Source organism: Trichosporon asahii (genome assembly GCF_000293215.1).
Source record: "Trichosporon asahii var. asahii CBS 2479 unplaced genomic scaffold scaffold00070, whole genome shotgun sequence".
In the NCBI taxonomy this organism is placed as follows: domain Eukaryota; kingdom Fungi; phylum Basidiomycota; class Tremellomycetes; order Trichosporonales; family Trichosporonaceae; genus Trichosporon; species Trichosporon asahii.
In genome coordinates this window covers 1,329,031-1,356,895 of record NW_014040855.1, presented here as the reverse complement: position 1 = coordinate 1,356,895, position 27,865 = coordinate 1,329,031, and the positions used below count along the sequence as shown (strand labels likewise).

Below are 27,865 nucleotides of genomic sequence, written 5' to 3'. Positions count from 1 at the left end.
GCGACGAACGTTCAGCGTATTCTGAAGTCGCTTCAGCTGCTCGTGCAGATCGGTCCCCTGGACCAGCTGGCGGGCATGCTCCTCCAGTCAGGCCTGTTCGCCTTCACGCTCCACGCGCTCGAGGACGACAAGGCGTCTGGCCAGACCTTTGCCGCGTTCCTCGGCGTCCTGTCGCGCATCGCAATGCGCGACCCCCAGATTTACCTCCAGCTCGTGGCTGAGCAGGCTCGCCAGAGCTCGGCCGACGGCCACAAGCTGCTGGAGGATGCGCTCGACTCGATGTGGCGCAACTTTGACTATGTCGGCGAGACGCGCGCGCGCAAGGCTGTCGCCATGGCGGCCGGTTCGCTCCTGACGACGGGGCACACGCAGGCCCTCGAGCGCCTCGATGGCGAGTTCAGTGAGTTTCCTACCTCCTTTCCTCAATAGCTATGAGCCCCCCGGAACAAGCTAACACCAGTCAACATCTTCCTCGACGTGCTCGGCGAGCTGCAGCCCGGCGACGGCTCGGGTCCTGAGTGAGTTTCCTAGGCTGTGGCAAGCTGACGATACAGGACGACAGTGAACCACTGGAAGGACGACAACTCGACGCACTGGGGCGAGATCGAGCACACGCCCGAGGGCGCGCGCCGGCGCGCGTTCGAGGACGCCGACCCCGCGTGGGCCGTCCCGCTGCGCGGGTTCGTGATGGACGCGCTGACGGCGGCGCAAGGCCGCGGCCTGGGCCCATACTGGGAGAAGGCGGATGCGGGGGCGCGCCACAGCCTGGAGAAGTTCCTTTCCTCCAACTAGAATGTCCGATAGACTTTTTTTTACAGCTCATAATGACCCCGTTGCATGCATATTACAGTGATAGACTACACAACGTCGTGGGATAGAACACGCTTCGATCTTGGCGGCATGGGCAACGTGTAGGAACAGCTTGCATTTACAGGATTTACAAGATCCCAGCATCGCTCGCCCGCTTCGCCCCTTCACGCATATACTTGCCTGTCCAACGACGCACGCGCTCAAAGTCCTCGGGCCTCGCACCAACATGCCTCGCGACATCCTCCCACCCCCTGAGCTCGGGATTGACGCGCGAAACGTGCGCAAAGGGATCGGTGGTGCGCCCCCGCACATCGCCATGCACCAGGTCTGCTGTCAGCTATGTGGGGGATCACGTAGCTTACGAGCAAGGCGATACCGGACCTCTTCGGGGAGGGCCGACTGGCTGCTGGGGCGGCGGGGGAGGGTTCGCCGGCTTCCAGAGGTGGGAGGGGACACGGTCCGCGAGAGCTCGCGCAGCGGCGTATCGGGCACAGAGTAAGGACTTGCCTTCGTGCCGCTGCGTGGAATCACACGCCTCTCCTGCTGAGGTGCGCTGGCACGCAGACGTTTGTAAGAAGGCGGTGCCGGGGACTCCCCGATCATCACAACCTCATCGTCGCTCCCGTCTACAGGTAAAGGAGAGCGACGCCTGGTCACCACTGTCCTAGATGGAGGCGGGGATGGAGGCGACGATTGTTGACGGGGACGGACGACCTCGGGCTCCGTCGGCGCTACAAAGTTGTATCCGCGGGCCTGGCGGGGTTCGAAGATGCGCCGGACTGCTATCAGCTCTTACAGCGGATTAATAGCTTACATTCGGCCTGGGTTGGGGAGTCTCCAAAAACCTCCTTCTGGCTGGGTTCAGGGACGGAAGGAAGCTCCGGGGTAGGAGGGTCGTCGTCGTCCATGGTGAACGAGTGTGTGGATGAGAGACAGGGGTGCCATGATGAAGGTGGACAAGACTACGAGCAGAGAAAGGATGAGGAAAGGGGCGAAGGGAGCAAAGGAGGGCTAGAACGACTTGACTTGCGCGTCCCGGCGCCTGTGTGCATGTGTGTTGCGCCCAGGTAACAAGTCTCGTGGGCACGACGTCTCAGACGATCTGGATACAGGTGTGTGCCAGCGCCAGAATCGCCACATGCGTTTATTTGGTTCCGACCGCCGCGATATCAGTGCGCGCCGAAGCCCGTCACCGATCACCGACTTTGTGTCGCCCATCCTTATCAGCTCCGTCCGTCTTCTCTTACCTCCCTCGTCTCGGCGCCAACTTCTCGATCCCCCCACACCGCCGACGCCAGCGACGCCGACTATGCCTCGCCAGTCCTCCCGCAGCTCGGCGCCGACCCCGCGCCGCGTCGCCGAGCTCCTCCTCCAGCCTCTCGGGTACGAGGTCGTCTCGCTGCGCGAGCTCCAGACCCTGTGGGCGGGGTATGGCCATGTGTGCTCCGTCGTCGCGAGGAAGGGCCGGGACCAGCGCCGCCTCGTGCTCAAGCTCATCTCCCCTCCGCCAGTGTCTGATGCCGACGAGGGACACCTGCGCAAGATGCTCTCGTACCGCGTCGAGCAGTACTTTTACGCGCACGTCGCGCCCGTAGTCTGCACAAAGGCCACGGTCGCCGACTGCCCCGCTGTCGCGGGTATTGATGGCCAGCACCCCGAGCTGGAGGGCACGCTGGCGCTGCTGCTCGAAGACCTGAGCGTCTCCTTCCCGCTCGCGGGCGAGAAGCGCGCCTACCTCTCCGAAAAGCAGGTTGGCGCCGCGCTCCGCTGGCTCGGCGAGTTCCACGGTAACAGCCGGCAACTGTTCCCCGCCAAGACGCACGAGTTTGTGCGCCCGCCGCTCGAGGAGAGCAGGCCGGAGGGCAAGAAGCTCTGGTTGAATGGCGGGTACACATACCTCGCCACGCGGCGGGGTGAGCTCGCCAACCTCGCGGATGAGGGCGGGGAGTGGGCCGATGCTTTCTGCGCGGAAGACAACGACGGGATGAACATGGCCGAACGCGTTGCGTCTGTCCTTGAGGCGCGGGGACGGCCAGCCGAGACACTCATTCATGGCGACGTCAAGAGCGAGAACCTCTTCACGACCTCGGACCAGATGCGCGCGGCCTTCTTCGATTTCCAGTACGTCGGTCTAGGGCTTGGCGCATGCGACCTCGCCAAGTTGTTCACGTGCTCGATCCCGCTCGTCATGCTTGTGCCCGACAGGCATGTGGGTCAGACACTCGACATGACGGAGGGGGAGAGGAAACTGCTGCAGGAGTACAGACGGACACTGCTGGCGAACGGCAAGAGGTGGGGCATGAGCGAGGAGTCGTACCCGTGGAACGAATTCAAGCGGCACTGGGAGACGGCACTGGTCGACTGGTGTCGTTTCCAAGCCTCCTGGGGATTCTGGGGGAACACGGAATGGCTCGAGGCGCGTGTGCGGAGTATCCTCGCCGACAAGGACTGGCGCGCCGGGCTCGACGAGCAGTAGCTCCGCCGTCACTCTCCTCCAACCCTCACAATCCATCCCTCAACCAACAACATTAGATCGCTAAGACCAAGCTAGACTTCTGCATATGTGTGTGTACCAATTCCGCTTTTCTTACTTCTTGTGGTCGCGCTCGAGTATCATGTCAAACCCAACCGCAATCGTCGCGACGCTCGCGAGGTCAACCCCAGCAACGACCTGGAGGAAGTACTCGGTGCCCGGTCCCGCGGCGGCGATGCGGGGCATGTTGGAGTCAAAGATGTTCTCCCGGCACACATTGGCGAGCACGCGGTCCTGCTGGCTGTGGTCGATGATCTTGCCGTCGTGCTCCTCCCAGGGGCCGTAGTAGTCCACCTCGGTCGTCACGTTTGTGTCGTGGTTGGTGTACGTGGCGCGGTACTCGGACTCGCCGCCGGCTGGGTGGGCGTCAGTGTCTGCGAGCGGAGCGAGCAGTGCCCGATCAACCCTCTCTGATGTCGAGGCAGGTTGAAGATCACTTACATCCAGAGTGCACGGAACCCTTGTACACGTCCTGTCCGCCGTGCGTGCCCGAGATGGAGTGGTGCATCGTGATGAGGTTGGGCGACATGCAGAGCAGCTCGCCGCCCTCGCCGTCAAAGATGACTGCGGGTGTCAGTGGGAGTCCTACGCCCTTTCTTCCCATTGTCCTCTACAACATCCCCCGTTTCATCCGTCCAGCTCAGTCAAAAGAGCACACTCACTGTTCGTCTTCGACCCGTCCGACTTGGTCTGGATGATGAGCAGGCCCTTGTCGTCCACGACGTGGTACGAGTTCTGCTGTCAGCTAGCTGACTAGGATGTAGGGCAGGCCAGCCTGTCGGCTGACCTGCGACGAGATACTCACAGGGTGCCCCTTTCCCTGCGGGGTGATGGTCACGACGAGCGTGGTCGGCTGCTCGCGAATGTACTTGTACTTCATGCCGAGGAGGGCATCCTGCACCAGCCCGCCTTCGGGCGGGAGGTTGTTCTGGTTCGCGGCGGGGGGAGGGGCGACCATTGCTGTTTCCTTGGATGTCCCTTGGAGGTCGAGTTCGTGGATAGAGAGAAGTGAGAGAGGAGTGGTTGATGAAGTGACGGGCTGACGAGATGTGATGTGGAATGATCGGCGGAGAACTGACTCCGATCTGACACGCAGCCACGGACCTGATAACGCAGTGCTCAAGCGACAACAACACCCGGCACTGGTGCCAGTTGGTTCCAGGCCCCCAAGCAAGCAAGCATCACCGAACGTCCCGAAACGACGACCGATGGAGGGCTCGGTGTTCATAGACGTCATGGGCACGTGGTCGAGTCCTGAGGACACCGGGGTGTCCGAGATTCCCACGACCAGCGCTTCGAGGCTGCCTCTGCTTAATTCGCAGTCTCTCACGGTCTCCACTGCAGTGCTGTCCTCCGCAGTGCGATCTGGGAAGGCTGGGAGCTGTGAGGAGATAGAGACAAGTCCGCACGAACTCACGTCCATCCCTGAGTCCCGTTGGTTGTCGCTCGTCTATCGCGTCTAGCTCGCTAAGGGCGAGCGCCTCAGTTGCGCATTCGTCGCGTTCAGGTGATTCAACTCGCCCGACTTCTCGTTGTCTTGGCGCAGTGCGAGTTCCTCACCTCGCATTAACGGAGATGGAACGAGTGTTCCGGACGTTGCGGCAAGTTTTCCGACTCGATAAGTTGATACGCGGCCCACGGTGCGCATGGGCTCGTGCTTGGCACAGACAGGCGAAGTGCTAGGATCTAGAATGAAGATAGTGTGGCATAGCCTTCGGCTCATTGTCGCTGGCCGTACGTCTGAAAGTAGTCAGCGGTCGTCATGAGAAGCAGCATTCTGACAAAGCCTGACAAAGCATGAATAAGCAGATGGATCTACACATGCGCGCACCGCTTATAAAGACTCGAGGTCGTGACGACCTTTTTCCCCAACTAATGGTCGAAATGACGACCAAGTGACGACCGTCGAGCAGAAGATGGCAACAGTGACGACCGAATGACGACCCGGAGCAACTATCCGAAGTTGGCTGACTGATGGGATGGAGTTTAGGCAGAACTGTCCCCAGCGTAGAGGTGCAGCCGGCAGAATTCCGACGCCTCCCTAGGGGTACTTTCCGGTCGTCATATAGAGTAAGCCACCGCAGGCTGGGTCGTCACTGGCTCGGTCAGCATCGTATCTCCGCACCGCAGGTGACTTGCAGGGTCCACGCGCGAGTTCTGCCTCAACTCGCACCCCGGGCCTTGGGCCGCATACCGTCGCAGAGAAAGGAACGGCCCGACGTCGGCGCATGCTTGTTCTCGGCGCGGGTCCTGTGGAAAGTGTAAAGCTGCAAAGCACATGGAGCAATGCAAGAACGTATAAGTATCGGACACCGCGGCTACGTTTCGGCCCACATACCGATCGTTGGTTGACAAAACTCTTGCGTTAACACACAACAAACAACTATGGCTCGGTGGAGCTCCTTTGTCCGTGAGACTGTGAGTGCCCTTTGCGCCCCACGCGCCCTCCCCCGGGCTAGTGTTTCCTGGCCTTAGCCTTGATTTTGTGGCAATATCGACTAACGACACAGACATTCGGACGGCTCGTGCGAGTTTTCAAGCCCTCCGCCTTCCCGTATGCGGAGGAGAAGCCGGGCTTCGTCGTGCCCACCTTCCAATGCGACGAGGACCCGAAGCCGCCCCTCCCGCGCGCGCCCGGGCCGACCTCGCCGCCCTCCGCCTGCTCACTGGAGACAGCAGTGGGGGACGACGACGAGAAGATCTCGTGGCACGACGACCGGCAGACGAAGCTCCCCGTCGTGCCGGACGGCATCAAGATCGTAACGTGGTACGGGCCCGAGGACCCGGCGAACCCGCAAAACTGGAGTTTCAGGCTGAAGTGCTGGATCGTGGCCGTCATCATGTTCTACACGTTTGCGATCTATGCTGGCTCGTCCATCGTCGCGCTGGGCACTCACGAGGTCGCGGAGGAATTCCACGTCGCCGAGATCGTGGCCACGCTCTCCATCACGCTGTTCGTCGTCGGATACGCTGTGGGCCCCCTGTTCCTCTCCCCCTTGAGTGAGATGGCAAGCATTGGCCGGAACCCGCCCTATGTCCTGTCTTTGTTCATCTTCTTCATCCTGCAGATCCCCTCTGCGCTCGTGGACAACTTTGCGGGGCTCTGTGTCCTCCGCTTCTTGGCCGGATTCATGGGCTCCCCGCCCCTGGCCACGGGCGGAGCCACGCTCGCCGACGTCTTCTCGGACCGCAAGCTCGGCTACGCCATGGGCCTGTACGGCGTCGCGCTCGGCGTGGCGCCGGCCACGGCGCCCTTCATCGCCGGCTTCGCGATCATGAACAAGGGCTGGCGGTGGAGTTTCTGGATCATGCTCATGATTGCGGGGGCTGCGCTTGTGCTCCTCTTCTTCGGCTTGCCCGAGACAAACGCCGACAACATCCTGTACCGCCGCGCGGCGCGCTTGCGCAAAATGACAGGCGACGAGAGCTACCACGCCGCATGCGAGATTACCGCCAAGGAGAAAACCATCTCGCACGAGCTGTACGAGGCCCTCGTCCGTCCCATGGTGCTCACTGTCGCCGAACCTATCGTGCTCGCCATCGACCTGTACCAGGGGCTCACTTACGCTATTCTCTACTCCTACTTTGAGACGTTCCCCATGGTCTTTGGCGTCGGCAACGAGCACTGGAAGGGCTATGGGTGGAACATTGGCCTGAGCGGGCTGCCGTTTATCGCGCTCACGATCGGCGGCATGGCGAGCTACGTCGTGTATGTGATTTGGAGCAGGGTGTGGTGGGAGCCGCGCTTCGTGCGTGCTCGGCGCGAGGGGAGGCAGCTCCAGCCCGAGGACTACCTGCCCCTCAGCCTGCCCGGGGCATTCTGCTATCCCATCTGCCTGTTTTGGTTTGCGTGGAGCGCAAACCGCACACACTGGATCTCGCCCACCATCGCTAGCGCCATCTTTGGCCTCGCAGACTGCTGGTCCTTCATCCCCTATCTCTCCTACATGGCCATTGCGTACCCGAACTGCCCCGCCTCTGCTCTCGCCAGTAACGACTTTGTGCGCTCCATCATGGGCGCCGCGATGCCCATTGTCGCTCGCCCTTTGTTCAATAACTTGGGTATTGACTGGGGAAACTCCCTCATGGGCTTCATCTCGGTCGCGTTCATCCCCATCCCCTTCGTCCTCTGGAAGTATGGCCCGTGGCTTCGTGCCAAGTCGAGCCGTGCCGCCACCTTTGTCTAAGCCCATCATCAACACCCAATCTCATAGATCATCTAGATATGAGCGTCGCCAGCTACGGCCACGTTAAAAAGTTGTACTATAGCCGTCGCCCTCAGGTGGCCACGTTAAAAAGTAATCTGTATGCATATACTTCACTTATCCTGCGAGTAATGCAATGGCGAGTGTCCAGTCAGTGTCTTGCTCCTTCAGCTCAACTATCAGAATTCGTCAGTGCCCAGCTCCTCCCATGTGTACGTGAATATGTAGCATATCGGGGTCAAATCCTATGTAACTTGTGCATCAATAAACACGAGTGACTGGGTCTTCCTCACTCGAGAGTTAAAAGTCCATGAGGCGAGAGATATGATGGTTGGTACTTGGGTGATGGGGGGTGTCAGAGTTGCTTGCTATGGAAGTCGGGGGGATCAATCACCTCAAAAAGTCCAGCAGGTGGCTTCGTGATTCCGGGGGAGCTTGCAACTGCTCCCGGGGGGTTATCTAATACCTGGGCGCGGCGGCACCAGGGGGTAAACTAGCATTGTTGTGGCCGCTCGACGACATCGAGTTGCCGTTCCTTCCGCCCTGCGACGACGAGCGGCGGTTGTGGTTGCGCGCGACGCGGCGGACGGGGTCCTGCGCCGACGACGGGGGAGGGACGTAGCCGCGGTCGACTAACGAGACACCACGCGATCCTGGCGGTGACCGCGCCTGCTCGGGCGCGGGGGCGGGGGCGCCAAGGATCGGCTGCTCCTCCTCCGAGCCCGGGTAGTTGTTGCTGCGGTTGTCGGCAGGGCTGCGGCTCGGCCTGTACATCGACAGGTCAGAGTTGGAAGGCGGTAAGGCCAGCGACGACATGTTGTCTGAGCGCAGCAGGCCATTGTTGCCTCCCTCGGCCGTGTTGAAGCCAGACTGGTGCGTCTCAGCAGTCGATACCATTGAATAACGGTGGTTCGTCGACGAACGGCCGCCGTGGGGCGAGTTGGAGCGCTGGATGACGTCGTAGTACGAGTCACGCGACATGGTCCCCTCGCGCCAGCGGCGCTCACGCTCAAACTCGATCCAGCGCTTCATGACGATGTTGCTAGAGTCAAAGTGACCCTCCTTGTCGCCGTGGCCAGCGTCCTTCTTGCCCTCCTCGCCCTGGACCTTACGAGTCTCACCCCAGGAGAAATCATCCATGTGCCAGAACGAGTAGGCAGGCAGGATAAAGTTCCAGACGGGAAGCGAGCACAGGTACAACAGCATCCAGCCGACGTAGACAAACTTGCGCGAGGTGATCACAATGAGCACACCGGGCAGACCAAGAATACACGCGAGTAGGATAAGCGAGATCGTCGGGGTCGGCTGGCTGGGGATAATGGCAATGACAATGACGTAGATGGTGAACGAGATGGCGGCGGGAAGAACGAGGGTACCGACGAGGTCCATGAAGACGACGAACTGCATGGAGAAACAGAACGTTCCACAGAGGTCACGGACAAGCATGAGTTCAAACAGGTTGTGAATGGTCGAGTTGATCCAACGACGACGCTGCGAGAGCAGAACCTTGAACGTGTCGGGGACAATCGTCTTGCACACGGCCTGGGGACAGAACACCATCTTACGCTTCGGGAAGGTCTTGAGCATGAGAGTCGAGAGGTAACGATCCTCGCCAAGAAGCAGGAGGTTCTTCTTGTGGAGGGTGTCGACAACGTTCTCCGAGTAGTGCTCGACAATGTCGGGGTTCGCGAGGATGGGCACCCAGTAGCCAGAGTCTCCCTTGGGCGACTTGATCCTGTACATCGAGAAACATCCGGGAAGACAGGTGACACCACCGAACACGGACTCGAACGCCTTAGTCTGGTGATGCGAGATGTAGTACTCGAAGACCTGGATCATGGTGACCCACGTCTCACGCTTGTTGGCAATCTTCGTCTCACCACAGAGACCCATGATCTCGGGGTCGTTGACCATGCACGCGTTCATACGAGAGATCGAGTCCGGGAAAACCTTTGTGTCGGCGTCGACACAGAGAATGGTCTCATACTTGTCGGGCGAAACACCGGTGCAGCGCCAGAGTGAGTTGAAGAACTCGTACTCGAACGTAGTCATGCGCTCGTCGAACATGACCTTCTGAAGGAAGTTCATGAGAACGATCTGCGAGTCACGCTTTCCACGGTTTCCGGGCTTGGCATCGTTGCGCTCCATGGGGTTTCCGACCTTGGCGACCATGACGACGGGAACGCGCTGCTGCTTCGAGGGCTCGACAGTGTCGTTGTCGTAGGCGTAGAAACCGGCGTAGACCTTGGCCATGTTGTGGCGCTTGTGACCGTCGGCAATGGCGACGTACGAGTGCGCCTCAACCTCCTGCTCAGGAACGACGAGGTCCTTCATCATGCTGAGAACGATGTCGGGAGTGAACTGCTTAGATCCAGATCCACGAACCATTCCGTCACACACAACGAGAATGAGTTTGTGACTGTTGGGATAATCGGTGGTGGCGATCGAGTCCATGGTAGTGCGGAGACCCTCGATCGACTCAGAGTAGGCGGTAACGAGACAGATGGTATGAACGAGCGGGTAACCGAAAGGCTCAAAGTCCGGAGGAGGCTGGGGAATGCAGTTGTTCAACGGGAAGGGGCAGTTCGACTCGCTGCTACCGTAGATCGACGACTCCAGAGGGAGCGAGGCCGACGAGTGCGAACCGCGCAGCATCGGCGAGCCCGGAGGAGTATTGCGCATGGTGGGCATCAGGCTGTTGCCGTACACGCTTGAGGGTTGGCGGCGGTTCAGGTCGAGCTGGCCACCGTAGCCAGTGCCAGGACGCGAAGAAGGCATCATCATGGTGTCGGCGCGCGAGAAACGAGACTGCTTCGGCAGGAAGTGGCCCTTCTTGGCACCACCGGCAGCTCCGTTCTTGCCACCAGTGTCGCGAGCGTTCGGGCGAAGGTAGCCAGGAGCGGGGCGGTAAATGTCGTCCGTCCAGTTCTCAATCTCCTCGGCGCGACGCATACGGTCCTTGTACGACTCGCTGTTGAAGTTTCCGATCTTCCAGCTGAGGAACCAACCGAAGAACAGCGCCATGAAGAACTTGATGAGCACGGCACCGAGAATGAAGACGAGCGAAACCCAGAGCACAATGTCGGAAGCGAAACAACCAATGGTCTTGGAGTCGACAAAACCAACACGAATCGTGTCCGCAAGACAGTCTCCCTCACGGTTCCATCCGGCACGGTTCATCATGGACGTGATGTCGCGACGAGCAAAGCGATCGGTCTCGTTCATCATAAGGTTGAAGACGTCGGGGTAGTTGACCTGCCTGTTGTCGAGCCACTTGAGGAGACCAAGGTCGATTACACTGCCCTGATACACGGCGAGGGCCCTGGAACTGGACTCGTTACGTACCTGGTCCCAGGTGTAGTAGACGACGCCGGCCTTGTGCTTGGTCTTGCCGAGCTTCTCAAACTCATCGCGAGCCGTAGGAGAAGTGTGGCAGTTCTTGGCGTTGTCGTAGCCAGTGGCGTTGACGGGAAGAGACGAGTTCGAAGGGAACGGGTTGCAAGGGAAGAACCAGGCAAGAACGTCATCCTGGCTGGGGATCGAAGAGCCCTCGGCCTTGGTGATGACACCGCGGCACTTGCCGGCGACATTCTGGAACAGGAAAGAAACGTCCTTGCCAGCAACCATCCAGTCCTCCATGTAGAGGGGCGTAACCGTTCCGTTGAACTCGGTGTTTTCGACGGCCGGGTGCTTCCAGGTTCCGAGATCGTAGTTGTAGCCGTTGATGATGACAGACGAAACCGAAATGTTCTCACCCTTGATACGGGCGCCTTGCTTACCACAGACCGTTTGCGTGAAACCGAAAGTAATGTAACCGACAATGGCCATAAGGGCGGCACAGATGGCGACGATGCCCATCTTCTCCCTCCATGCTCGCTGAGCCTCAGGGGTCTTCTTGCGGAAGACGCCAGAGATGATAAAGTTGGGGATCCAGCATGTGATGACGAAGCAGTAGATCATCCATCCGTCGACTGGACCAGGTGCAATGTTGGAGCAGCAGCCGCGAGGCTTCTCGGGAGGCTCCCCAGTGCCGTCCGATGGCCGCGGCGCGGCGCGAGACGCCTTACGTCGGATAGTGCCTCCGCGCTTGAACAGGTTGAGACCAGACTCCTGTTCGAGGTCACCGTCACGGCCGAGAACCGACTTGCCGCGGCGGAGACCGGTAGCTCCGCCCTGGCGAGGAGCGTATGGCTGGTTACCAGTCGCTGTTTGTCAGTTTCGGAAGGTCCGCGATCGAGGAATGCAAAGACTCACTGGACGGCTGAACACGGACGTCATCCGCAGCAGCGTGTTCCCGGTAGTGGTAGAGACGGTGTCCGGGCTCGATGCGCTCACGCTCCGGACGAACCATCGACTTCTTTCGTCCGACGTTGGCGCCAGCGCTCTGCGAAAAGCCCTGGTAGCTGGTGCCAGCATATCCAGCTTCCTCATATCCGAGCGTCGGAATAGGCTGGCCATAGCCGTCCTTCGAGCCGCCGTTGTCCTTCATCGGGACCGGGGGAGGCGCGCCTGTCCTATTCGACTGTCGTCGGGGAGTGGGCGGCTTCTCCTCGAAGGAGACGTTGGTGTTAAAAGGGGGACGGGACATGTTGGATCGATGACCAACGGGGATCGTTTTTCTTGTTTCTTTCTTGGTACAATGAGATCGGGGTTATATTTCAGACCTGAGAGATGGCTCAAGGTTGCATAGTCCGTGTCGAGATCGTGAGAGCGTAGCGGGAGGAAGGCGAACGATGACGGCGGTGCGTGATGACTGAACACGGACGTCAGTGGGCGATTCCAATGTCAATGAGGGTAGGAGGGGAGGGAGGGAGTCAGAGGCTGTCAAAGCGTAAATCCGGTGTGTCGGCACTGCCAGTCGTGAGAATCGAGATTGGTATCGAGCCGCTGGCTGCTGATGATGTCGATGAGGAGGGAGAGAGATCGTATACGACGTTTCTGGGAGCGACGGGGGGCGGGGCGTGGATCACGCTGCTGGTGTAATGAAGCACAAGGCGACAGGGGCACAAGCAGCGGAAGGGGGGAACGTGAGGACGCCGGTGGAGGGTGTGTGGGTGGGTGGATACGGAGGCGATGCGATGCGGAACCGCTGTCGGTATTGAAAAAGTGACGGCGAGCAACGAGGAGGTTGCGAGTTGGGAGATGCGCTCGCTCAGGTGGAAGTGAAGATGAAGAGCGACAGGGTAGTGCGAGGGGCTTGGGATCGAGGGAGGGAGGGCCGAAGGGCTGGCAGCAGAGGGTGGTGTCGAGGGTTCAAGGTCACAGCATAGGGAATCAACTCACGCTTTGTTTGACCTGGATGCTATTGGGCCAAATGCGCCAGTCAGCTCGATCGCTCTGCAGTCGCCTCCGTGTGTGCGTTGGGTAGTGCTGGTAAACGAGGGAGGGGGGGTAATTCGACGGTGGTGGCGGAGGACGGGGTGAAGAAAGAGCAAGAAATGATGGGATGGGATGTCGAAGAAGCACGACGGGGGAGCGAGGCGAGGTCGGGCAGGCAGAGAGGGAAGGAGGGATCGATAGGGTGGTGGTGGGTTGAGAAAAGAGGGTTTCGATTTTGGCTGTTGGGTTTGGGGTGAGAACAGTGGGTGTTTATCCCGTTTGAACGGGGCTAATACACTACTCGCTGGCTTGCTCTCTCTCTCACACTTGAGTGGCCGTTGCAGCGATCAAACACGCTGCGGTCGTCGCAATGGTTGGTGTCCGGGGGCTGCGTTATCGATGTCGGAGGAAGCCTAACAGTTCAAGAACAGCCTTAGAAGATGGGGAAGGGGTCCATGTATGCATGCATGTGTGTGCTATGGTGGCCAGAAGGATGGCATGGCAAGCAACTAGAGTGAAAAGGAGGCGGTACATGGAGGTCAGGCCAGGAACAGCACTGCTCTTGAGCGCTCTATGGTGGGAGCCGGGCCCAGCGAGCGATTGACGCTCGGCGGAGGAAGGTCAGCAGCCGGCAGCCAGCGGGCAGTGAAGTGGCCTAGTGGATCGATGGTACGGTGAGAAAAGCGCGAGGACAGGTACGTCAGGAAGTCAGGAGCGCACGTCTTCAGGGACCCGTATATTGAGACTGGACCACACACCAGTAACAGGACCGACCCTCGGGCGTCACGCCCAAGATCCCAAGACACAGGGTCCCCAGCACCTGAAAAGCTGAAAGCGCGTGCAGGTGTGCAGGTGGCAAGTCGTGCAACCGTACGGTGGTAGAGGGGGGAGCAGATACACTCTCGCGTCGTGAGCCAGACCTCCCCTCGCCAGGGTGGCAGGGTCACACGGATGTCAGGGATACAAGGAACAACTAAGGGCCAGCAGGCACTCTGTGATCGTGATTGGCCCTCGCCTCCACGAAATGACCACCCAGGGAGGGTGCACGCCGAGAGACCGCGAGAAGGGCAGGTCGCGACGCCTGCACACGCCTGGCTCCTCCGACCCTGCCCCTGTGAACTTTCGAGAGTTCTAGCCAACAGTCGGCTCAACAGTGGTGCTCTCACAGCCTCTGCGCGCGCGCGAGGTCAGCGAGGTCAGGATTTGGACCATGCACTAGCCACTGATGATCTGATCTGCCGCTCAACTTTCCTGCACCATCCTCGGAGCGTCCTGCAATATCCTGCGCGATCCTGCGCGTCCTCCGTTTCTGCAGCGGTGGCAACCTCCTTACGCAGCAATTCATTCTGTACGCCATCAGCTCCATCAAACTCACCCAACGCGTCAGACACTGAGCCCTCCCGACCTCGGCGCCTCGGCCCTTGGCGCCCATCCCACGTCGGTGCGCAGAGGGCAGACATTCAGTCCCCATCGTCATTTCATCAGATGCAATCACACACAACACGTCCGAACCCCTCCAACGCCCAGTGGGTCGGTGCACGACCCGGAGCGATCGCAGCTCGCAGAGACACGGTCCACAGGGTAAAGCACTCAACGCCATCCTACAACAGTTACAAAACTTAATTATGAAACGAGCAGATCATGGCCTTCTCGTAAAGCGAGTCGTAGTCCAGCGCCAGCAGACCTCGCTGGGCACTCGCAGGTCCCTTGCTGCACAAAGCGCCTGCCAACTCTAAAAACTCGTATGCGTCTAGCGCTCCTTGCAAGCCTCGGCAGGACTACAGAACTGGGCCAGGTGCCTCGGAACCATGTTCGAGTGCCAGACAACAGCTCAGCGGATGCAATACTAGCCTGTCCAGCCGACAGGATGCAGGGCCAAAGGAGGGCGGACCGGGGGACGATGAGGGCTGGAGGGTCTCGGCGGTATGAGGCGACATGAGGGTGAAGTGGGTGAGACAGCTGGACCCACCGAAAAGCGCGTCTGTGCTGTCTCGATTAAGGACTCCGGAAAGCTTGGCAGGAGTAGTGCAGACTGCAAGCGAGCGCATTCGCGCACCCCATGCACCGAATGCGCTATTAAGCGCCAGCCAGGAGGTACCGCGACGCAAACAGGACTGGGAGTGGGCGATCTGCGCGATCCGCGCGATCAGCGCGTCGAATGTCCGGTGCGTGCCCTTGGCCGTCCTGGGGTTCCTGTGGATGCTTGTCGGATTCCGAACTCTCGTGAGCCACCACGCAGACCGTCGCGTCTTGCCCGTCGGGCGCGTCCTGGCGTTCTTGGCCATCTCGCTCCCGGCCATCTGATGTCCCAGAATCAGGCCCACGCTGCGCTCGGAGCTCGAGTTCTGACGTAGGAAACCACACGGCTGCCCTGGTGTTCTCGTCGATCCTCTCGAGAGCGCGTCCGATGCGCGGGCACTCCTGGGGCAGACTTTTGAAGACGACCATGACGTCTTCGTCTGCAGCGTGAGCGCCAGTTCCCGCAGCCCAGCGCAGAACCCTGCAATGGGCAAGTGCGGCCGAGGGCGACGGAGCGCGCATAGTACGGGTGACTTGCAGCAGCACTGGCGCGTCTTGCATGCGCCTCTGCAGCGCGTCGCCGCTCAGCGTGCGCGCACCTCGTAATAGCGATGTGTAGAACAGAATCAGCGCCGTGTCGGCTGACGCAACGAGGTGCGCGAGGCGCGCACTCAGTCCCTCGCTGGCTGGTCAGTGACGCACTCCACCGCGGAATATGGGGCATGGTACTCACCCTGACTTGCGTGCGCTCTTCCGCTTTCGCGGAGACACCACCCCAGCGGTTTCGGCGGTGTGCGACGGATGTGGAGGCGGCAGTGACTGCGAAACCTGCATCTGCGACAGAGACGTGAGCCCCTGCAGCGGCTTACCGTCAGGCTTGGGAGCCTTCTGCGCAGTGATGCCGGAGAGTCGAAACGGCGACCCGCTGACCGGGTTCAGGGGGCGAGTACGGGCGATTTGCGGTGAGCCGAGGCCTTTCGGGGACGCCTCCGCTAGAGAGAAGGTCGGGGGAGCCCGCCTGGCTGAAGTCGGTGTCGTCTGCGTAACGTCCGTCTTCTGGAGCTTCGGTGTGAGCGTCAGGCTCATTGGTGGAGGCATAGCTTGTAGCCGCGGGGAGGGCTTCGCTGTGCTCGAATCGAGGGGCCGTTCCGGCCGGCGAGGTGTCGTGACTGCTGTCTGCGCATGTGTCTTCGAAGGTTGTCGAAGCGTCTTGGAGACAACTGGTGATCGAGGTTTCGATGCCCCGACATGTTCTGAAGCGGCGGCTTTGTTGTTGTTGCCCTCATCGCCTTTCGGCTTCTTGGAAGGACCGGCACCGAGCGAGAAGGAGAACGCTCCGGAGGAGATCGGAGCCACTCTCTTCCCCTTCCCCTTGTCGGGAGGGTGCATCTTCGAGTCGTGCTTCGTCGCAGTTCCAGAGTCGTCGTTGATATTGTTGTCGGCGGCAATGTTTTCGACATGAGCGGTTGAGTGGACTTCGAAAGTGGAGGAAGGTGGAGGCCCGAGCCGCGCGGGACCAAAACCGATCGCGCGCCGTTGCTGGCGCGAGATGCGGTCATGTTCCATTGAGCGCCGAAATCGACGCTGCAACAACAACAGCACGACTAGCACGCCATGGCCGCCGCAAAGATTGGGGCCATCCAGGCCAAACTGCAGGACGAGTCCCGCGAGTTCCAGAAGCTGGAGGCCGGTAGGTGTTCCTCCGTGAAGTTGACCTGACAACATAGAGATGGCCGGTGTCATCGAGGCGCGACAGCGCTTGGACGCTCAGCAGGCGGAGAACGAGTCGGTCCTCAAGGTGAGTTTCAGAGGATACAGTTAGTTTTGGGACTTGGCTAACTGGGATCAGGAGTTCAGTACATTGAAGGCGGACAACACGATCTTCAAGCTCGTCGGCCCGGCGCTCGTCGGGCAGGACCCGACCGAGGCCAAGGCGAACGTGGAGAAGCGACTGGAGTACATCAAGTCAGAAATGTAGGCTGCACAAATAATCTCTTCATAGCTGACCGTTACAGCAAGCGAGTTGAGAACCAGATCAAGGAGCACCAGGAGAAGGCGAACAAGAAGAAGGACGAGGTAAGCCGACCAGTGCAGGACGAGCTGACCGCAGATCATTACTCTGCAGCGCGAGTTCCAGCAGCTGCAGGGACCGAGCAAGGCTGCCGCTTAATCCACGATCATGTATGCATACACATTACGACATCAGCGAGATCTCCGGCATGCACACTCACCCTTCGCGTGCCCCCGGCCCTGCACACAGCTGCGCCGGCCTCGCCCTCCGCTCGGACTTCCACACTCTCCGTTCAGTATTCACTCACCACAGGCATGCCTTTGGGGGCACAACGATAGAAAGGATGAGGAGATCTCCTTCGCACTGTCAACTTTCTCGTTTGCTTCATCTCTCAAGCTCGACACAAGTGCGCATTCTGCCCGCAACCCACGCGGCCTTGTGACCTGCTTGTTCGGTGGAGCGCATTCAAAAGGAGATCAACTCTGTTCGAACTCCTTCATACCTCAACGTCTGCGTCTGAGCAGTCAAATCATCATGAAGACTCCCCCTTCACCCAGGTGTGGTCGACCGTCGCCGTACAGTCGCACGACGCGGTCGCCGCCCGCCATAACGCGCCGCTGGGGAACTCCGAACGTACAGCAAAGCACCCCCGGTCCGTCCGTCCCTACCTGGAAAGGGCCCCACGAACCACTCTTTCAATCATTCTCACCCATGTCCCTTGACAGCGACAGTGACTCAGAGCCGGACGAACTTGAGAGGGCTGGCGTTCAGCGCATCGTCAAGCGCGCCCGCAAGCCGTCGAACGGTGTCGAGGTGGATGTCGACATGACTTCCGAAGAGGAAAGGACGTTCCTTCCCGACAGCTCTGTCTTTGGCATTGAGGACGAGAGGACAGAGAAGATGGAGAATGTGCAGGTGCCCTCCCCAGTCTCCATGAAGTCTGACTCGACATCTGCGGTTGAGTCCCTCGTCACAGATAAGCGTTTCCCACAGAAGCGTCCTCGCGCAAAGGTGGGTGGTCACAGCTCCCGTAGGACTCATGAGCTGACGTCCCAGACTCCCGATTGTATCACTATCGATAACAGTGACAGCGACGAGCAGCGCTCTCAGAATCACACTCCGCTTCGCTCCGTTGCCCCCTCCCGCGTCGCACCTCGCCCCTCCACCGCGCCCCGTCCTCACCACACACATCAGCTCAAGAAGAGTCAGTCGCCCTTGCGTCGGGAATCGTCTGAAATTGTCTCGATCAGTGACGTCTTTCCTCCGCCCCCACGCCGCGCCATCGAGGTCGGCGACGAGGAGGACGGCGCAGAAGAGCGGGCGAAGCTCTTCAGCGAGCCGCATCGCAAGGCAGCACACATCCTTGGCGTCGAGGTGTGTAAGCAAATCATCAGTGAGTTACCAGGCTCCCTTTGGAACTGACGACCAGGACTCAGGTTGCACATCGATGTCAAGACGGCCCTTGGTGGTAACGATGTCCGGGACATGACGTGGGCCGCGGTCGCCGCTGCTGTTGGCGCAGACAAGGCTCTGTGGCCCTGCGTTCGTAGAGTCGACAACTTCTGTGGGGAGCAGCTCCTCAAGGGTAGCCTGGGGTGGAAAGGGATACTCCGCGAGCTGGGATTCCATGTCGATAAGCTCGATCCTTAGTCATAGCCGCGCTTGTAACCGAAGCCATATGCACATACTTGGACTTGTGCTCCATGAAGGAAGTCTCGTGAGCAGCCGAGCAAAGGGGGCGACTTTCCCCACGGATTCACTCTCGCTCACCAGACGGAGTCGAGGCGAGTCTTAGGCGAGGGGGGAGCCGTGGAGTGTGCCGACGCGGGAAGAGAGGGGCAAAGGGGCGAGGAGCTGTGTGATGGGGCGCAGGATCGCAGGAGAGAGTGTCTGGACACGTCGCGCCCGGCGCCCTCGTGTAGTCATCGGACTTCCCCACCTGCTGTTCAACAATGCCTTCCTTCCTCTTCTCTCTTCCCTTTCAACACTACTGACAGTCGCCGCTGTCTACCTTTCCCAATGAGCAGCGACGAGAACCGCCACAGCGGCACTGCCACCCCTCCCCTCCCGACTTTTGCCATTGGCGCTGTCGCCGTCGACATCGAGCCGCTGACCAGAGACGTGGAGAGCGTGTCTCTCGACGACTGGATTAGCGAGCAGACGGAGGATGAAGGCCCCATGAACCGGTGCTCTAATCCTGGAGCGGCGAGCTCAGAGTTATTCGAGCGAGTGAGCTCCTTTCGCTGTGGCCGCTTTAGCTGACAGCAGATCATTTCTGATGAAGACGAGGATGAGTATACTGCTGCAACTGTGAGCAGCGCAACTTTGCTGTCGGCTGACATGATGCAGACATTCGCCGCCCGTGCAGGAGACCAAACATTTCAGTCGCAAAACGGCACTCACCTGGAGAACCGCGCCCGAGTGAGTTGGAGGAACGTTTGTAGCTGACTTTCAGGACACCGGCGCCTCGCCCACCGAGGAGCACCAGGTAATGAGCTACACATATCCCGGAAGAGGCGCACGGCAGACTCGAACGCCAGACAAGACGCAGGCTGGGTCTCTTGCCGAGGGGATGTGGAAGGTGAGCTCCCTTCAAGCCCACAGACAGCTAACGAACAGGAAGCTCTGCGCGAGACTGTTGGCTCCCTTCATCGATCAGGAAGCTGACAGCGCAGAACAGTCCTGTCGAGGCAGCACCAACAACAGCTGCCACTTACCAGGTGAGCTGCCGGACTCCCGTGAGCTGACGCCAGGCGACCACCTCTAAGGATGCCAGGGCAGAAGACGGAGAGCGAGTACGCTTTCTGGTCTGTCAGTGGTAGCTCACGTCAGGTCGATGAAGCGGTTGTCCAGAACTTCCTCGGCGCGGCATACGTTCTCCTCGCCGCACAGGCTCAGGCATCGCGCAATAATCAAACAGCACCGGCCACCCCTCCGTCGCTGCCAGCTAAGACTGATCATCACTTGGTTCGTGGCGAGCCTGAGGCAAAGCGCCCGCGTCTCGTAAGCTCCGGTAGGCCTGAGCAGTCGTCAGCTGATGCCAGGCGCCGCGCAATGACTCTGGTACGTCGAGCGCAAGCAAGAGGCGGAAGGGGGACAAGGGGGTAAGCCAGGTGAGCTGCCATCTGTGCACCGAAAAGCTGACAGTAGTTCGAGCGTCGTCGCCAGCGTCAGGGAGGCGGCAGCGCGGTGAGTTATAGTCGTGGTGGAATTTAACTCCCAGACCCATCGTCCACCACAGGAAGTGGCCCGCAGCTCGGTAAGCCAGCTCACGGTACAATAGATTTACCTGCAAGCTGACCCCCAGACCAACGAAGTGCGAGAGGTGCGCCCTCCGCCTCGCCCCGAGCCCGAGGTCATCTCTCTGCTCGACGACAGCGATGATGACGAGGTAAAGATGGAAGACATCAAACCTCGCATGCCCGCATGTGACGGGGCGGACTCGGCCCTGCGTCTCGGACAGCAAGTCTGTCTCAGGATCGTCCGTGCGTAGCTTTCGGGACCCCCCTCCAGACGAGCTGACACCAGAACTCCGTTTCACGGGCGACTTCCGCACGCTCGTGTCCGGGGAGGAGATGAGCTGGCGCGAAGTAGCGAGGGAACTGGAGCTGGAGGAAGGCGCTGCAAGGGATGTGCGGAAGTTCGACGAGTGGCTCACGCGCCGCCTCATGGAAACCGGGCTCGGGTGGCGCGCTGTTCTGAGGGGGATTGGGTTCCGCCACATGAAGCTTGAGGAGTGAAGAGGAATAGCATGCAGAGTGTGCATTTGTGACGGTACTAACGAGCTTGGGAGCTGACCTGCCTATCTTATGAAGCTTACGGTGAGTTGTCCAGAGTGTCTTTGAAACTGACGCACAGCCTGAGTGTGATGACTCGTGGCTATATGTGAATCGTCGCCGTGAGTTAACCAGTTGGATGTTTCCTTAACTCCCAGATCCGTTCTGCAAAGTCGACCGAGCATAGCTCCTCTCCTCTGACGTGCTCATCAGAAATCAACAGCCAGGATCACTGCTGCCTTCGGCGATCGTGTTGCGATCGAGGGTGAGCTCTGCGATTTTTTCCGGACGCTCGCACTCAGGCCATGGCAACCATATCAACTCTTGCCCTAACAGGAGCCACGCTTCCAAGGGTGCGCAGAGCTGCGCTAGTTACCTCCGTGATGTAGCTCACACCCGACACAGAACGTTTCCATGGACCAGCCAGTGGGTTAGGCGTTCGTCGCTTTACTAACTCTCAGTCCGGGATTACCATCGTGAAAACCTGCAAACTGTGGTTGCCGCCACTCCTCTTCTTCCACAACGCATCACGGTGAGGTAGCCTCTTCTACTGGCAGCATAGCTAGACCATCACTGGTAGCGCCAGCTGACTTGCAGATATCTCTGAGCCAACTTGCTCAGAATTCCCTCCCATTCAATGGCCGAAGCTGTGAGCTGCCAACTGCCACTTTTAACGAGCGAGATGTCTCAACTCTCAATGGAGAGTGAGTCCGCTGGAGCGGATTGTTTCGTGAAGCTGACGCCCAGACAACACCTGATCTCACATCCCCAGTGAGTTCTGGTACTGGTCACGTTAACTCTCAGTCCGTCACTTTTCCGCCAGCTCCTACCACAAAAACAGTGGAGCGGCGGCTGCGTTCCCAAAGTGTGAGTCAGTGACTGCCAGCTGTATGTGTGTGCCCGTAGCTGACACTCAGCTCTACGCAGGGCCAGCAAGTCAGCTCGCAACTGCGATTCAAGCTGAAATTTAGCTTGGTTCTCAGTGGCACGGTCATACAGCGCGGTCCTGCTCCGGGTCGAACGTGATCGTGAGGCAGCTGTAGTAAGCGCATGTGCGATTGCTGACCGCCAGACTACGGCCACCCCACCGGCCGATATCGTGAGTTGTAGAGCCCGTCTGTGCTAACTCCCAGAACGGCGGTGATATCGCGTCCGCAGCACTGTATATACGGTCCGGAGCAGTGCGTGTCGTCCCCCCTTCAGCTTCAACGAGCGTGGATGAGCTTACCTCAGGCCCGCACTTCTCGGTCAGCTAGAAGCCCCTGGAGCTTAGCTCACGCTCAGAGTCAAACGATCCTCATCATTACCGGGCCTTCCGAACCGCACCAGCACCTTTCTCATCCAAATCGAGTCAGCGCATAGGTCAGCTGCGGTAGCCCGTTCGTCAAAGCTGACTTCCAGCCAGCTTCCCCGTCCTCAGTTGACTGCCCACGCTCAGATATCCGGGTGACGTGCAGAGAAAGCCGGCGCACGAGCCTGTCTCACCACCTGGGCCCATGTGGGCGGCCCAAACGGCCAGGAAACCTATCGGATAGCCCACCTGCCCAACACTTCACACGGATACCTAGTTCAGATCATGTACATGCAAAGCCAAGTCGTTACAAAGAATCACGGATACAAGGTTGACAATTCAGACAGGCGTCAGGCGCCGCAGCACCTGACCGTTCGAGGTGGAGGGAGGAGAGATTTTGACACTGCACAGAGGTTATCAAACGAGTGTAGTGGATATTCGAGGGGATGAGGCGCTCTACACCCAGGTCGCGAAGCGGGACAGGAGGGGGAGGCGGGAGATGATTGTGCGTGCGAGCTCCCGCGCGAGCGACGTGCGCTCGTCACGCGCGATGAGCTCGCCGTCGCAGCCGTCCTGCGCCTTCCCCTTGCCCTTGTCCTTTGCCGGGGGCGCCTCGATCGCCTTCATTGCGCTCTTGCCCGAGCTTCCACTCGCGAGCCGCAGCTTCCAGCTCGGAATGTAGCGCGCAAACGGCACGTAGACCCACAGGCCCTTCAGCGGCGCCCAGTAGATGTCGAGCTCGACGCGGCGCCGGTTCAGCGGCAGGTCCGTGGGCCCGATCGAGGCCGAGAGCGTGATGGCCCAGATCTGCGGGGCGTGTTGCGCCATCGAAGCGAAGTGCTGCTTGCGCGGCTGGTATGGTGGGATGTACGCCGTGTACTCCTTGTCCGGCACGACCTCGATGTACCCGTTTCCGTAGCCGTCCGTGATGATCTCGTGCACCGTCTCATCGACTTCGCACAGCTGCGTGTCAGCTCAAGAGCTGATCGAAGAGCCTACCTCGGGCTCCACATCAGAAGGCAGCTCCTCCATCGACGACGACTTCACATTCCGCCGCGATGAGGACGGCGATGAAGACAGCGTCGAGGGCGCGGTGTTGAACTTGGTCGAGTACGACGCGACCGAGAACGAGTCGGCGACTTCCATGGGCTGCTGTTAGCTTTAGAGCAGTACTTTCAGCTCACCTCGTCCATGACGTGCAGCGATGAGATGACAGATGAGAGTTCGGACATCCTGTCGTCTTCAATCTTCTCTACAGGTGATGGCACAATGCGCCCCGTGCCCCCCGTGGCGTTTTCGAGTGCTTCCGTCGCCAGCCTGGCTTCCACACCGAAGGATCCCACTGCAGACGTCGGCTGAATATCCGCGAGCGCTCCTGTTGTGTGAGGCGCAACAGGGAAGTCAGAAGCGACCGAAGCAGGAGCAGCGGCCGTCTTCGTGCCCTTGCTCCTGGGCGCGGTGGAGGCACGCAAGCTCGACGATGCAGACACAAACGAGTTCAGCGAAGCGCCCGACGACGCCCGCCTGTGCTTCGTGTTCGTCTTTGCCTTCTCATGGGCCTCGGTGGGGCTGATGGACTTTGACGTGGAGGGCGAAGCCGTCGCTACGGCTGTGCTAATGGCGACTGTCGGCCTCGCCCCCGACGGGGTGCCTCCAGTGTACGATGAGGTGGTCGCCCGTCCCTTACCCGGCATGAACATAATCCCTTTACTCGGCCTCCGCTGCTGGGGTACCGGGGTGCTAGGCTGAGAGCCAGTCATTCTGCCTAAAGCTCCGACGGTGGGGAGTCGCCCGGGGCGCACGAGGATAGGTGTTGGCCCAGCACTGTTTCGGTCGCTGGGCGTGGGAGAGTGGGGAGGATCCATCAGAGGGCTGTCTGATAAATCCCCAGATCGAGTTGAAAGTGCAGACCTCGTCGACCTTGTAGACCGTGTAGACCGCACAGATGTGTTCAAGTGTTCGGCTGTAGAGTCGCGAAGTGGAGGTGTTTTAGGGGTCGAGGTGGTGACAGGTCCAGTCGTCTGCTTAGGCGCCTTGTGTTGTTGTTTCAAGGGGGTGGAGGTCACCAAGGGGGATGACACGGAACCGCCGCTGGATCTAGTCAGTGAATGCAAACAACACTGGTGATGTAGCGGAGAGCAGAGCAAGACAAGTGGTCGTACTCACTTGAAGGATCGATGCCTTTGTGGGAAGAAAAGGTTGGACCCTCGTTTGACACCAGAGGAGGGAGTGGTAGGGTCGCGGGACGCTGAAAAGCCGCCAGGGCTGTCAAAGTATGACGTTCTGAGGGTGACAGGTGACGGGCTGTCGGGAAGGCCAGCAAACGACAGTCCAGCAGAACTGGATGCAAAAGGAGAGTAGTTGTAAAACACAGAGGTAGAGTGATAACGACGAGGTTGGGGCCGTATGTCGTCGGTTGATTGGAGTGTTTTTGGCTGGTCCAGGTGGGTTGACGGTGACATACTTGTGAGATAACCGTGGCAGGGAAAAGAGCCGCAGGGATTTCAGGTTGTGATCACAGCTTTCCACCAGTGTGTATGATAAAGGGCGAGAGGATGAGCAGGTGATGGTCAGATCAAGATGGCGATGAGATGGACGGTATTGTTGTTGTTGCTACTGCATTGTTGGTTGCAGCCTGGCAGTCATGGGATGCATGGAAGGCTTTGGCTTGGCGGTAAACAGGGCCTACAGGCGTTCCGCGCGCGCACCGGCTGTGGAGGGTGGTCACCCGCCGTAATGTTTGGTTCATGAGAAAAGGCAGGGACGCTCATGGCGGCAGGGATGGCAGGGATCGGCGGATCGCACAGGCTGGGGTAATAGGCGCGGGCGTCTACCGGCCGCCGCCGGCCGTACTCTGGAGGCGCCTAGACGGCCAACAGGCGTGCCAAGCCCTCCCTCTTCACCGCACGTCGGCATAGGTCGCGTACCTTTATGCGTGCCGCGAGCTTGAAGACCTTAAGGGGTCCCCATGGTGGGCGTTTAGGGGCGCATTTCGACCAATCTCCGCACCTCCGCAGCGTCTCTCGGGCACATGATTTGATTACCTTTTCGAATTCGTCCGGCCACCTTGACTCTGCGTTTCGACTCGACTTTACTCGTCGCTACCACAACCTCTGAGCGGCCTCCAACTCGTTCCAGCACCTTACGACGCCACGCCCGCTCCGGAAAGCCCAGCAACCGGACTACGTATAACTGTCTGACTTTACCTCTCACTGTTTCTCCATCCACCACTGTTAACCCGTCTCCAAAATGCCCATGCTGTAAGTGTCAAAATGACTTTTCGTGGCGCACGCCGCCATAATCGACCCCTCGGACTTGGGCGCTGACAAACCCAGTGAGGACCCCTCCAAGCGCTACAAGCCTTTCGAGGCCATCCCCTTCCCCCAGAGGACGTGGCCTGACAAGGTCTGCAAGAAGGCTCCCATCTGGCTCTCGACTGATCTGCGCGATGGAAATCAGTCGCTCGCCAACCGTGAGTTTTCCGATTGTTTCAGGGCGCTTAGCTGACCTCAGCCATGTCCAACCCCCAGAAGCTGAGGTTCTTCCGTCACCTCGTTCAGATCGGTTTCAAGGAGATCGAGGTCGCCTACCCCGCTGCTTCCGAGCCCGACTTCAACTTTGTCCGCGAGCTCGTCAACGGCAACGAGGTCCCCGACGATGTCTGGATCCAGGTCCTCACCCCCGCCCGTGCCGACCTCATTAAGCGAACCTTTGAGGCTGTCGGAGGTCTGAAGAACGTCATCATCCACATGTACAACGCTACCTCGTGTCTGTTCCGTGAGGTCGTCTTCAACAACGACCGCGAGGAGACGATCCAGCTCGCCGTCGAGCACACCAAGCTTGTCCGTGAGCTCGCCGAGCAGTACGCCAAGTCGCACGGCACCAACTTCCGCTACGAGTACTCGCCCGAGACCTTCTCGCAGACCGAGACGCCGTATGCCGTTGAGGTGTGCGAGGCCGTCAAGAAGGCCTGGCTCGGCGGCAAGGGTAGCGTCTTCGCCGACGGCCGCAACGAGGAGCGCATCATCTTCAACCTTCCCGCCACCGTCGAGGTCGCCACGCCGAACTGCTACGCCGACCAGGTCGAGATGTTCTGCACGTCGATCACTGAGCGCGAGAAGTGCATCATCTCGCTGCACACGCACAACGACCGTGGCTGCGCCGTCGCCGCCGCTGAGCTCGGTGTTCTTGCCGGCGCCGACCGTGTTGAGGGAACTGTCCTCGGAAACGGTGAGCGTACCGGAAACGTCGACATTGTCACCCTCGCCCTCAACCTGTACTCGCAGGGATACTCGCCGAACCTCGACTTCTCCGACATGTTCTCTATCGTTGACACTGTCACCGACTGCACCGGCCTTCCGGTCCACCCGAGGCATCCCTACGCCGGAGAGCTCGTCTTCACCGCCTTCTCCGGATCGCACCAGGACGCGATCAAGAAGGGCTTCGAGGCTCAGCACAAGCGCGAGGCTGCCGGCGACAAGATCTGGAGCCTGCCGTATCTCCCGATCGACCCCGCCGACGTCGGCTGCACGTACGAGGCCGTCATCCGTGTCAACTCCCAGTCCGGAAAGGGCGGTATCGCCTACATCGTCAAGACTGCGCTCGGCCTCGACGTCCCGCGCCGCATGCAGATCTCGTTCTACTCGGTCATCCAGGACCTGTCCGAGAAGACCGGAAAGGAGATCACGGTCAAGGACATCACGACAGCGTTCCGCGAGACGTACCACTTTGGCACGGACTACTCGGGCCGCATCGAGCTCAAGAGCTTCTCCATGGAGAACCAGCGTGCCTCGGCCAACTCGTCGGTCATGAACACGCCCGAGCAGTCGCCGTCTCGCCTGGGCGGCCTGTCCAAGATCTCGTCGCTCTCGCTGGAGAAGGAGGGATCGAGCAACGGCAACGCCAGCGACGACCTCCCCTCTGTTCCCCGCAAGATCACTGCCACCCTCATCATCGACGGCAAGCAGCACAAGGTCACCGGAGACGGCAACGGACCCCTGTCGTCGTTCCTGGACGCCCTGTCGAGCATCGGCATCGAGCTCTCCGTCCGCGAGTACTCGGAGCACTCGATCGGTGTCGGTTCCGACGTCAAGGCCGCGACCTACATCGAGGTCATCCCCCCCAACGTCGACCCGAAGAACAAGACCAAGGGCGGCTACTGGGGTGTCGGCGTCGATGCCGACATCACCGCGTCCGGTCTCAAGGCCGTCGTCTCCGCTGCCAACTGCTGGCTCGGCGACAAGCAGCTCACCCTCAACTAAGTTGGTCGGGGCTGTTTCACGTTTCCTTTCCTTTCCGCTTTCTGATCTCTATTTGAATGTCTGTAATCTCTCTCATCTCTGGAACTGAAACCTGGAAAAGGAATGAATCATCAACCTCGAAATAAGAAAACGAATGACACGAAACTAGTCAAGTCCATCATGTGCCCTCTCTCTCCTTTCTGTGTCCACAGTCGTAGCAATAGTTTATTTTAGCATGCAAATCTATCTTGTGAAATCCTAAGCCTTCAGAAACTCGGGTAAGCCGAAAGTGACGTCGTCCACGTCGTCGCTCTCAGTGCACGAAGCAACGAGGTCGAGATCTGCGATGGGAGCGAAGACAGTCCGACACCCCGCGCCGGAATGGCATAAGCGAGGCTTGCGTGAGGGGTGGCCCTCTCGAGGCCCTCGATCGCACGAGGGCCGAGAAGCAGACAGCGCCGATTGGCGGAAGTGCGAGCGGCGTGGCCCGCGTGCGCAGTGTTCCGTATCAGGCATGTGATTCGGTGTCGAGAAGAGCACAAGACGCCGATCTAAGGGTCTGCGTCGTGCATCGGACGACGGTACGCACGGCACGCAGCGTTGCCACCTGGGCAATCTAGGCCGGGCAGCCTGCCGCCGAATCGTGACGACAGAGTTCAAG

General features: G+C 59.7%; 11 protein-coding genes across 11 annotated transcripts; 6 read left to right on the top strand and 5 right to left on the bottom strand.

Annotated features, from left to right (window-relative positions):
* Positions 1-1,143: 1,143 nt before the first annotated feature.
* Positions 1,144-1,718, bottom strand: A1Q1_04306 (uncharacterized protein; the record flags this gene model as incomplete). Its single annotated transcript, XM_014322683.1, has 2 exons — positions 1,144-1,541; positions 1,625-1,718. 2 exons carry the CDS (start codon positions 1,716-1,718, stop codon positions 1,144-1,146), a joined length of 492 nt encoding a protein of 163 aa, XP_014178158.1.
* A 230-nt stretch (positions 1,719-1,948) lies between these two features.
* On the top strand, positions 1,949-3,286 carry A1Q1_04305 (uncharacterized protein; the record flags this gene model as incomplete). Its single annotated transcript, XM_014322682.1, has 1 exon — positions 1,949-3,286. One exon carries the CDS (start codon positions 1,949-1,951, stop codon positions 3,284-3,286), a length of 1,338 nt encoding a protein of 445 aa, XP_014178157.1.
* A 111-nt stretch (positions 3,287-3,397) lies between these two features.
* Positions 3,398-4,571, bottom strand: A1Q1_04304 (uncharacterized protein; the record flags this gene model as incomplete). The annotated part of the gene is made up of 4 exons (XM_014322681.1): positions 3,398-3,717; positions 3,785-3,907; positions 4,006-4,078; positions 4,149-4,571. The coding sequence occupies 4 exons, from the start codon at positions 4,569-4,571 to the stop codon at positions 3,398-3,400; spliced, it is 939 nt and encodes a 312-aa protein (XP_014178156.1).
* Positions 4,572-5,728: 1,157 nt separating this feature from the next.
* A1Q1_04303 (benomyl/methotrexate resistance protein) lies at positions 5,729-7,530 on the top strand (the record flags this gene model as incomplete). The annotated part of the gene is made up of 2 exons (XM_014322680.1): positions 5,729-5,761; positions 5,854-7,530. 2 exons carry the CDS (start codon positions 5,729-5,731, stop codon positions 7,528-7,530), a joined length of 1,710 nt encoding a protein of 569 aa, XP_014178155.1.
* A 477-nt stretch (positions 7,531-8,007) lies between these two features.
* On the bottom strand, positions 8,008-12,136 carry A1Q1_04302 (chitin synthase 4; the record flags this gene model as incomplete). Its single annotated transcript, XM_014322679.1, has 2 exons — positions 8,008-11,753; positions 11,803-12,136. The coding sequence occupies 2 exons, from the start codon at positions 12,134-12,136 to the stop codon at positions 8,008-8,010; spliced, it is 4,080 nt and encodes a 1,359-aa protein (XP_014178154.1).
* Positions 12,137-14,943: 2,807 nt separating this feature from the next.
* Positions 14,944-16,452, bottom strand: A1Q1_04301 (uncharacterized protein; the record flags this gene model as incomplete). The annotated part of the gene is made up of 3 exons (XM_014322678.1): positions 14,944-15,453; positions 15,620-15,705; positions 15,756-16,452. 3 exons carry the CDS (start codon positions 16,450-16,452, stop codon positions 14,944-14,946), a joined length of 1,293 nt encoding a protein of 430 aa, XP_014178153.1.
* A 48-nt stretch (positions 16,453-16,500) lies between these two features.
* Positions 16,501-17,056, top strand: A1Q1_04300 (uncharacterized protein; the record flags this gene model as incomplete). The annotated part of the gene is made up of 4 exons (XM_014322677.1): positions 16,501-16,576; positions 16,643-16,684; positions 16,736-16,962; positions 17,012-17,056. 4 exons carry the CDS (start codon positions 16,501-16,503, stop codon positions 17,054-17,056), a joined length of 390 nt encoding a protein of 129 aa, XP_014178152.1.
* A 1,860-nt stretch (positions 17,057-18,916) lies between these two features.
* On the top strand, positions 18,917-20,637 carry A1Q1_04299 (uncharacterized protein; the record flags this gene model as incomplete). The annotated part of the gene is made up of 7 exons (XM_014322676.1): positions 18,917-19,126; positions 19,247-19,318; positions 19,386-19,478; positions 19,573-19,617; positions 19,679-19,960; positions 20,181-20,382; positions 20,426-20,637. The coding sequence occupies 7 exons, from the start codon at positions 18,917-18,919 to the stop codon at positions 20,635-20,637; spliced, it is 1,116 nt and encodes a 371-aa protein (XP_014178151.1).
* A 718-nt stretch (positions 20,638-21,355) lies between these two features.
* Positions 21,356-21,699, top strand: A1Q1_04298 (uncharacterized protein; the record flags this gene model as incomplete). The annotated part of the gene is made up of 3 exons (XM_014322675.1): positions 21,356-21,377; positions 21,446-21,540; positions 21,601-21,699. 3 exons carry the CDS (start codon positions 21,356-21,358, stop codon positions 21,697-21,699), a joined length of 216 nt encoding a protein of 71 aa, XP_014178150.1.
* A 721-nt stretch (positions 21,700-22,420) lies between these two features.
* Positions 22,421-24,426, bottom strand: A1Q1_04297 (uncharacterized protein; the record flags this gene model as incomplete). Its single annotated transcript, XM_014322674.1, has 3 exons — positions 22,421-22,927; positions 23,149-24,055; positions 24,131-24,426. 3 exons carry the CDS (start codon positions 24,424-24,426, stop codon positions 22,421-22,423), a joined length of 1,710 nt encoding a protein of 569 aa, XP_014178149.1.
* A 787-nt stretch (positions 24,427-25,213) lies between these two features.
* Positions 25,214-27,225, top strand: A1Q1_04296 (2-isopropylmalate synthase; the record flags this gene model as incomplete). The annotated part of the gene is made up of 3 exons (XM_014322673.1): positions 25,214-25,224; positions 25,300-25,436; positions 25,478-27,225. 3 exons carry the CDS (start codon positions 25,214-25,216, stop codon positions 27,223-27,225), a joined length of 1,896 nt encoding a protein of 631 aa, XP_014178148.1.
* Positions 27,226-27,865: the final 640 nt, after the last annotated feature.